Source organism: Pteropus vampyrus, unplaced genomic scaffold, assembly GCF_000151845.1.
Source record: "Pteropus vampyrus isolate Shadow unplaced genomic scaffold, Pvam_2.0 Scaffold470, whole genome shotgun sequence".
Taxonomy (NCBI): domain Eukaryota; kingdom Metazoa; phylum Chordata; class Mammalia; order Chiroptera; family Pteropodidae; genus Pteropus; species Pteropus vampyrus.
Genome location: NW_011889251.1, coordinates 1,462,844 through 1,473,593, shown reverse-complemented (window position 1 = coordinate 1,473,593; position 10,750 = coordinate 1,462,844). Strand labels below are relative to the sequence as shown.

At 35.3% G+C, this 10,750-nt stretch overlaps 2 protein-coding genes across 2 annotated transcripts in view; both read right to left on the bottom strand.

Moving 5' to 3' along the window:
• LOC105306987 (protocadherin alpha-4-like) overlaps window positions 1-8,528 on the bottom strand; it is a 26,728-nt gene extending 18,200 nt beyond the window's left edge. The window contains exon 1 of the mRNA XM_011382321.2: window positions 5,989-8,528. Within this exon, the coding sequence (XP_011380623.2) occupies window positions 5,989-8,400 (2,412 nt within the window). The 5' untranslated portion in view covers window positions 8,401-8,528. The remainder of the gene's footprint in view (window positions 1-5,988) is intronic.
• LOC105306989 (protocadherin alpha-1-like) overlaps window positions 1-10,750 on the bottom strand; it is a 191,277-nt gene that overhangs the window by 160,995 nt on the left and 19,532 nt on the right.

The window sequence follows — 10,750 nt, the reverse complement described above, 5'->3', positions numbered from 1 at the left end:
TTTATTAATCTTACATTCGTTTAATGTTTCTCAATTTCAATGACATGTATTCTTTATTTCCCTGATCTCTACTCAAAATATATCATTAAAATTTTAATAAGGTATTATTTTTCATTAAATATTCCGAAATCAATACTATTGAGGTCGTGTCACGCCAATCTTTACTAAGTGATGTGTACTGATTTATTTAGGGAGAGGCTTTATGTATTCCTTGGCTGACTTTAAAATTTTAGTTTATTTTTTTCATTTCTTTTCATGTTTAAATATATCTTATTAAAATTTATGGGGTTTTCTCTATTATTTTGATGATATGTTTGTATACTAGTTTTACATTACCCTTAAAACAAATTTACGTTCTTATTTTGCAGCATTTAATATTGGCTTTTGTTGATGTTATTTTCAAAGTAACTAAAACTATTTGAATAACATTCTTGTCTGAGTTCCATTTTGTAGTCTTATTTTCAAACTGCTAAAAATCCATTTCTTTAATTTCTCTCTATATCGCCTAGCTACTTTTACTATTGCCTGAAAAAATCATAATGTGGAGATTAAAATTTTCTGGAAGCCAAAGTCATAGTCATTCAATTTTGATAAGCATCTTGGCACTATTTTCAAATTAGATGCATCTAGACAGCATTTCTCAAGTTGATATTATTAAGTCAGGGTTGATACAAATTGTGAAAGTGCATATATTTGCTTTTATGCTGCAAATCAATATCATAATATCTGTAGATATGCTACTCCATAAAATGTTTGGGTTCTAGTAAAAAATAAAACGTTGAAAAGAAATCAATCACATTGTTAGCCAGGTTAATTCTCTGTTAATTTCATCTCTTTTAATCCTCCAGTTGATTTGTTGTATACCACTTGGATGTCACTTAACAAATATAGCCAGAAGAAAATACACCCCTCAAAAGTCAGCAATCTTTCCATATTTAAATGGAAGATATTTAATCCTCTACTTATGTATATACTCCCTAGAATTCCTTAAATATTACAAAATCTTTACCTGTGAAGACAAGAGGATCACGGAGATCAATAATTCTATTACTTGATACTTTTACATGTAAAGCATAAACCCCAAATATATTTCCTTAATTTTGGTGTAAATCATATATGGGACTTGAAGTATTTTTGTGTGCCAATGTAGAAAACAACTATGGAAAAGTGGTAATGTAAAGAGTAGCTTGAAAAGAAATGAGAAATTAATAGAAAATACAAAATCAATTGGAATTAATTTGTTTCCCAGCATTCTTCCCAGTATTCAAAAAAATAATGTAAAGGAATAAGATAATGTTACCAGATTTGTTTCTGATATAAACTTTAAAGCACATTTATCATTCATTTAGTTTTTGAAAGATTCTTACTATCTCTACTATCATGATTTTCACCTTAGCATTCAGATCATCCAAACACTAAAGAATTTCAACACTAATCAATTTTCAAGACTATGTATGTAACAACTACTGATAATGATAACTTTTTAATATTTTAATACACGACATTTTAATACACAAGAAAATGATAACAAATATGTCAAAAATATTATCAGGTAACATTGACCTTCTATTATAGAACCATAACTGATGTGAAACTATAAAACTACACTATAAATAAATTTACTTTTGAAAAAAGTAAATATTAAATGTTTAACAGACAAACTGATAGTACGGTATTTACAATGTATGCATAGTAATTGCATACACAGAATACTTCTAGTATATATTTAAATATTTTTTAAAGATACCAAATAGAGAAAATGCCATCAATATTACATGCCTTTTTCAGTTTATATTTTTTTCTTGTAAATATAAAGATATTTCAGGAGAAAACAAGACTCTCGACATTTGACCCATTTTCATATCTGTTAGATTATATTTGTTAGATTATCTTAAGTTTTTGAATTATCACCTACATTTGTCTTTCAACATTCAACTCTTTTGGGTAGGGGGTTACTCTCTCAACAATTATAGACTTTCTAATCTTAATTCCATAGATGATTCCATATATAGAGAAAATTCTTTAAATCTTTTTCCAAATCATTCTTTTAATCCAATATTATAGTTTACTTTATTGACTGATCTTTTCACTACCTAGTGTCTCAAGAAATTTCAGTTATATTTAACCCTCACTACAGAAATAAAACTCCTTCCTTGATAATGAATTTAGGGTAAAGAAACCAGATGGTGTTTTGTGGTGTCTCTATTAATTTACTGGGAAGGATTTAGAAAGATTTCACACTAGGAAATTTAATTTTGCATTGGAGTCTAGATGTCCTTTGTTTCCTACAAAACCAGAATAAAATTTTATGCTGTATTTCTCTCCTATCTGTAGAAAACTATGTAGGTCTACCACACTGCTGAGAAATAACAAGCAATCTTTTAAAGATTTATAAACAATTTATGCAGCTACATAAAATTTGACCAAAAAATTTAATTATGTACGGAAAATAATTTATCCTATGAAAGCATATTGTGTTTTGTACATATATTTATGTTACTTTTAGAATGATTCAACTTCTCTATAAAATATTGAGCTAAAATATTTATGTTATATATCCATTCTGGGATAATTTTAAAGTACTTCTGAAAGAAATAAGTAAATTAAATTAAGGATAGTTTTTGCTCAGAACCCCATTGCCTTCATTAGTGCCAAATGATCTTATTTAATGGTAGAAAGGGACAATGCAGCTAAATTCTAGAACTTTGTGGTTTATTCTATGTATTCACATTAATATCCATGTGGCCTTAGGTAAGTTTTTTATGTCTCTGAGCCACAGTTTATCATTAAATTGAGAGAAATGACAAACTCTTAGGTCAAATCCAGTTTTAAAATCTCAGATCAAATGAGTGGAAACTTGAAGTGCAAAATTCTTATAGCATTAGCCAGTGTCCAGGGTAGAAAAGAATAGAGTTATTAAACAGCAATAAACTTTAATAGTCTTGGTTCTTATTCAGTGGTGGAGAGGAAGAAAGAAGGTTTTAAAATAAAGTTAAAATATGTATTCTAACTTTACTTTATATGAAACTATAGAATAGAATTGGAGAACGAGTAGGAGAGAGAAAAATAAAGTGTTCAGAAGTTTTATAATGACAAACATCACTGTAGTAGTTAAAAAAAGAAAAAGAAAAATTTATCTCAATTGAAGTCTTCTCATAAATGCCCTCAACCTATATACATCAGATATTTATAAGTTCCTTACCCATTTCTAGAATATAACTACATCTAGAACAACCATAACTTCCCATGCACAATATCCAAAATTCAATATATTATCATAAGAAAAAATGAACAATAAAAAAGACATGTAGCTAATCCAATTATTACAGTGATCTAGCAGATCACAAATAAATTGTAATTAATATAATGTAATAAATACATAATAAAGAATTTCACCAGAAAACAGTAGTCTATTTTTAAAAGAAAAAATATAATTCTAAAGCTGAAAAAGTCACAATAACAATGTAATTTCAATTGATGATTTTAATTATATATTGAAATAAGAGAAAATTGCTGAAGTAGAAGATTGATCAGAATAAAAATTCAGCATGTAATAAAGAGATCAAAAGTGATTTTTTTAAAAGATAGGGTATAGAAGATATAAGAGATATGGTGAAAAAAATTAACATGCATATCCCTTGAGTTAGAGGAAAAGAAGAGAAAAACATGAAGCAAAAGCAATATTTGAAGGCAGATTGCTGAAATTTTTTATACTGTTGAAAGACATCAAGCCACATATTCAAGAAGCTTTCAAAACTGCAAGATAAAACTAAAAAAAAAAAAAAAACCTTAAGAATAAAAGCAAGATAAAAGTAAAGAAAACTAAATGGAAAAAAGCAAAAGAAAGGTAAAGAAAATTAAAACTGAGCATATAATAAAGCCATTGAAAATCAAAAACAAAGAAAAATTATTAAAAAGCAGCTTGGAAAAAAGAGAAAAAGGGCACACTGCCAAACAATAAACTTGACAGCCACCTCCTCAAAAGAAGGATATACAATGTCATCTTGAATGTTCTGGGAAGAAAATAACCTCCAATCAGAATTTGATACTCAGCAAAACTATTTTTCTAAAGTGATCGTGAAATAAGCATATTTCTGCTTTACAAGAAGTTAGGAGCATTCTTAACCACGAGAAATATATTATTAATATTATATTTGACATAGTACTAGTGGTTCTACCTAATATAATAAGACACAAAAGATGTAAAAGATGTAATTGGAAAGGAAAAAATATAACCATCATTACTTTCTGATGGGATCATTGCCTACATGAAAAAATACAAAGCACCTATAGGTAAATTACTAGAACTCGTAACATATCAATACAAAAATATAATATATATATTCATCATTGTTAAACAGAAATAAATTTTAAACAAAGTTGATATTTATAATGATCACAAATTGCAAACACCTAAGAATAAATCTAAAGAAAGATATATAGAACCTTTACACAGAATATTTAAAAAAATTAAGAAACATTACAGATTTTTTAGATAAATAGACCATGCTCATGAATGGAATGACTCATTATAGTAAAGATATCAACTAGCTTCATGTTCCTCAATGCTAGATTCAATACAATCCAAATCAAAACTACATAAAGTTATTTTTATGGAATTTATATGCAAATTTAGGTGGAAATAAAAGAAGCAACATTGTGTTACTGAAAAAAAGTTAAAAGATTAGAAGAGAAAAACGCCATGCTTATATAATGGACAATTGTTTTGTAAAAATATGTGGAATTCATTTTTAAGAAGTGGTCTTGAATGTCCACTTGAAAGTTCTTGGGGAAAATTAATCTTGATCCCAAGCCACAGAGTAGAAAAGTGCAAAATCAAGAAAAGTTTATGTCTAGAATATAAGAAAATTGTAAAAAGTAATAGAAAGAAACAGGATAAAATAGATAAATGGACAGGAGACTTGAACAGCTATTGCACAAAATAAGATATAAAAATGGCTAATAATAATACAGGAAGGTGCTTAACCTCATTTATAAATCAGAAAACAAAAAATGAGAATCTTAAACATACCCAGCAAAATGACAGTCATGTAAATAATCTGACAACGTCTAGTTTTGGAGATAGGAACTCTCATACACTCTAACAGGGGTTTAAACAAATAAATGCATTTGGGAAAATTGGCATGATCTCTTAAAGATAAAGATATGTAAATATTCTATGTTTCACTAATCTCATTCTTAGTTAAATAATAGAGAAAAGTGTGTACATAGGCAATAAAATTTTTACAAATATATTTATGGTAGTATTACTCTTGAAATAGACATTAAAAACAATGAAAATTCACAACAGTGGAATAAATAACTCATATACTATATTCATTAAAAGACCACTAGAGAGAAAATAGTTGAACTCCAACAAATATGGCAATATAGATGATTCCACAGAAAAATGAATGGTAAATATGAGAAATACACAAACATATGTACATATATAACATATTTTACTTAATTCTATTTAGATAAAGTTTAGGAAACAGGTCAAAATTAACCACAGTTATAAAGTTAAAAGAGTGGCCATGTTTGGGGGAGAAAAAAGAAAAAGTGATTTGGAAGGTGCGTTTGAGTAACTCCTGGAATGGAGGTAACAGGAGTTTTCACTTTCAAATAATTCATTGACCTACGTTATTCTGTCTGTGCACTTTTCAATAGAAAAATAAGAAGACACTGCTCTCCAAAATGTTAATTACAATTGACAATAAATAGGTGAAAATTGCACAAAATTTTAAACACTAGTTATATAAAGATACATTTAATAATGATTAGAAACGAAAAGAACATACATTACCTTGGTGTCAAAATTGTACAATATTTTAGTTTAAATGGTATGTAAGAAGAGTAAAAACAATTTAAAACAGAGAAACATGAATCTGAGAAATTTTTAATATTAGAAATAAATTGATAGAATAAAAGAAAACGAAACTTTAGATTAAATAATTCAGATTAAATAAAGAATATTTACAAACTAACCTTAGAAAGAGAATCCCCCGATGCTGCCTGCTGATTCACTCTTTCCCCAGATTCAGGTACGCTGGGACTAAAAGCCATTAGGTCGGTCTTGGGCGGGCACTCCCCAGAGCACACCCTCTGACGCCTCTGCTGAGAGCACAACCAGCTCCCCACCGCGCTGGAGCACACCAGCGTGGGCTTCCCCGGCCCGCACGCGCCCTCGGTGGGCGGAGCCGAGCACCGCAGCGCAGTGTACAGCAGCAGCGTGAGCACCAACAGGCTGGACACCGCGCAGATGGCAATGATCAGATACACGTTCACATCCACCAGCGCCGCCTCTGGGCCTGTGGCCTCCACGGACATCCGTGACGGGTTATTTGGCGTCTGGCCGCTGTCCGCCAGCGACAGCAGCACGGTGGCGGTAACTGCCAGCGCAGGCTCGCCGTGGTCCTTTACCAGCACCAGAAGGCGCTGACGCGGCGCGTCCGCCTCGTCCAGGGCTCGCGTTGTGCTGATCTCGCCCGTGTACAGCCCCACGCGGAACGGGCTGTGAGTGCCCCCCGCCTCCGACAGCAGCTCGTAAGACAGCCACGCGTTGTAGCCCGAGTCCGCGTCCACCGCGCGCACCTTCGCCACCACGTGGCCCGCACCCACAGAACGCGCCACCGGCGGGCTCACCGCGCCGCCCCCGCTGCCAGACCCAGGCGGCAGCAACGCGGGTGCGTTGTCGTTCTCGTCCAGCACGAACACCTGCAGCGTCACGTTGCTGCCCAGAGATGGCACGCCCGCGTCGCGCGCGCTCACCTGGAACTGCAACAGCTCCAGCTCCTCGTGGTCCAGCGGCTGCAGCGCGTACACCTTGCCGCTCTCCGCGTGCACCGACACGTAGCTTGACAGCGCACGCTCGCCCACGCGCCGCTCCACCAGCGAGTAGGACACTAGCGCGTTCTCCTGAACGTCGGCGTCCAGCGCAGACACCGTGAAGATATGGCAGCCCGGCGGGTTGTTCTCCTTCACGAACACCGTGTACTCGGGCTGCGCGAATACCGGCGCATTGTCGTTCACGTCGGCCACCTCCACGGACACGCTGGCGGTGGCCGACAGCGAAGGCGAGCCCCCATCCCGCGCTGTCACAACCAGCTCATAGTTTGCCACGTTCTCGCGGTCCAGGGCGCTGTCCAGCACCAGCGAATAGTAATTATTGAAGGTGGACACCAGCTTAAAGGGGACATGAGGTAACAGTGTGCAGGTCACCTGCCTGTTTACACCGGAGTCGCGGTCGGACACGCTTATCAGGGCGATGACGGTCCCCAATGGAGCGTCTTCTCTGATTGGGAGTGACAGGGACTTGAATTCCATTATTGGCACATTATCGTTGGTGTCTTCAACTTCCACCATAACTGTGCAATGGCCAGAGAGTGGGAGCTGTCCCTTATCAATGCCTTCTACAAAAATTTCAAAGGATTTGCTTTCTTCAAAATCAATATATCCCTTTACAATAAGTTCTCCAGTAATTGGATCTATGTGAAACTTAGATTTCACATTTGGTAAAGTATCAGTTGAGAATGAATAAATAATATCTCCGTTGGAGCCTTCATCTAAATCTGAGGCGTTAAGTTTAATTACTAACGTTCCATTAGGAACATTTTCTGGTAATTTCACCGTATAGAGTGTTCTATCGAAAGCAGGAGTGTTATCATTGGCGTCTAGCACTATGACCAATAACTGAATGGTGCCAGTCAGCTCAGGTTTGCCTCCATCAGTGGCCGTGAGCATTAAAAATATTTCCGGACTTTCTTCTCTATCTAAAGGTTTCCTTAATACAAGTCCAAGACGTTTTATCCGCTTGTCATCGGATGTTTTTTCCAACGAGAAATACTCATTGGGGCTCAGTCTGTAAGTGAGCAGAGCGTTGGCCCCGACGTCTGCATCGGACGCGCCCTCTAGTGGAAACCAAGAGTCAAGCGGCCTAGATTCGGCCATAAACAGATTCTTTTGTGATCCGGGAAACACAGGCGGATTGTCGTTAATGTCCCTCACTTCCACCTCCACATGGAAAACCTGCAGCGGCCTCTCCACGATCACTTCCAGGTGGATGCTGCACTCCAGGCTCCGCCCGCACAGCTCTTCGCGGTCGATCCGAGAATTCACAAACAAAATGCCATTCTGCAGATTTACCTCCAGAAGGTCCCCACTGCCTTTGGACGCCACCCGGAACATGCGCGGCACCAGCTCCTCCAGCTCCAGCCCCAGGTCCTGGGCGATGCGGCCCACGAAGGTGCCGTGTTTGGCCTCCTCAGGGACCGAGTAGCGGACCTGGCCGCTCCCAGTCTCCCAGACTGCGAGGAACAGAAGTGAGAGCAGCAGACGCCGGGATTCTCTGCCGCTTCTCCACAATAACTCCATCTCGGGCCTGCAGTACTTTGTCCTCATTAAAGGATCTTGTTTCAAAATCAAGAGCTATCTTCTGACCATTCAGCCCAGTGCCCCTGCACCCTCCATTTTTCAGCATCTGGATAATGGATGCCGCTTCTTCACAAGAATAGAAAGGATTTTTTTTTCTTCTTCCTTTCTCTATCAGATCATTTTATAGTATAGAGCGACATCATGTGGCTCCAAATCGTAAGTAATCAGTTATGGAAATTCATACTCTTAAACTGCTAAGTCTTATACTGTCAGCCATTCCACTTACTTTAACGCCGTTGGAGAATATAATCACATTTTGAACAACTGATTGAGTGTGATCCTTAGTTTCACACAGGGGCAGTTTTCAGTGGAAATCTTTTTTTCATACAGGTTTTAGATATTACAGAGACCCAACTGTAGTTAACATACACTTCGTAAAAATAAAATTGTAGAGTGTTAGCAAATTGTATAACACATTTTTTTTTGTGTTCCCGAGAATGTTTTTATTAATGACAACACATTCTTCATCTTTGGATTTCATATTGCCGGTGTTGAAGACTTCAGAGAACTTAACTCTAGGAACCTCTGATTCCAAGATTAAGCCATTGAAGGGGAATTTTGAAATTTTCCAAAAAAGAAAGCAAAGACTATCAGCATTTAATGGAAAGTCTTTCTTAAATCATCTAAGGACTTAAGGTGTAAGAAAGCTTTAACAGGGAAGTAGGATGCTGTGGTATTTAATTTCTGTGGAAAAGTATTTCAAATAATTTTATTCACTGGAAATCATTTACCCCAATGAGCAGGATTGGTATTTTCTATTTTGTTTCTTGTGGTTTATAAATATTTGCCCATTCTCTGGTGTCTAAAATGCCTAAGCTCCTATTTTCTCCTATAGTGCTCATATATTTTAGTCTCAGTGGACAATTTCCTGCTTCAAACAAAATTTTTTGTTAAACAAATATTTCGTCTATTGCCTAAATAATATCCATCATTTCCAAACTCTTTGCAAAGCAATTTCCCCCATTTTATAACTACTGAAAACTTCTTTGACCAACGAAGACTTTCATGATTAAACCAACTGGACTGGCATCTTTACTTTCTTTTACATACTACAGCATTCAGATTGAATCACTTGGGCCATTTATTATATTAATTTCTCTTTTGTAGACATTTGGGTATGTATGTCTGTCCTCCTTTTTGACATATAAACTTTTAAAGAGAATAGTTGTGTCTTGATAGTTTAATAGTTCAGAACACTTAACTAATATTTGCTGAATATGTACCTAATAGAACAGTTTGGTTCTCTTCTATTGCCTAATAAAATGCATTAAAGTAAGGTGGTCACATAACTAGTTAGCAAAATACGATGTCTCAGTAGCCTCTATGATTTTCCAGAGATACAAAGATATTTTCCTTAGACATTGCCCTAATTAATATATATTTCAATTTCGATATTGAAAACCTGGGTTTTAGCTTAATTTTCATTCCAGTTCTTGGCAGTCGTGGTCTTTGAGACATCTGAGTTTTAAAAGTCAATGAAGAATTCTCAATAAATAAAACATGTTTGTTTTCCTTTCATAAAGAAACTTAACATAGAGAGACATGATGGTAGCTATTTTCAGACTTTCTTTGCCTCTTATGTTCATAAATCTCTTTTTCCCATGATTGTTTAGGACAAAATTAAAAATCAGTATAGTGGATATAGCTTTAGGCTCCCATTTATGAAGAGCCATACTCACAAAGTATTTTTTCTGAATTAAAACATAAATCAGAGTAGTTTCACTGTTTGAGGACCCAAACTATAGATTGGTACAAAGTGATCATACATGCCAAACACACTGGAAGAAAGTGAAAAGGACTCTGTACTCATTTACATTGTTTTGTAAAATAATTTTAAATATAGGTGAGGAATGCAACAGAATAGAAAGGACATTTATTTGGAAACTATTCAATATAGAATAGTATAGAAGAATACATCTCTAAAAAAAAATTTCACAAATTTTTAAAGTGTCTTATTAGCTGAGAATCTTCTTCGTGAAGAATTTGAAGAGGAGGTCTGAAATTTTTAGACTGAAATCCCTTATTCTGAGAACTTTGCACGACCTTATTATTTACAATAGGATGAAAATAAGGCCTAATAAAAAAAAAATTGTGAACCACAATTGGAAACGTTGAGGTTAATACTGCCTAGATGGGCAGCAGTAAAGAATTGTGCCAGAAAAAGGAAATGAAAATGGAAAAAGGGAGGATTATCTGTTTTCTATGTTAGCCTTCCCCACAATGTCAGAGTATTAATCAGGTTTCAGCAAGAAAGCTTGAACAGGATGTAGACATTTATAGTACATAACTTGTGTGGGAAAGTATTCCACATACTTGT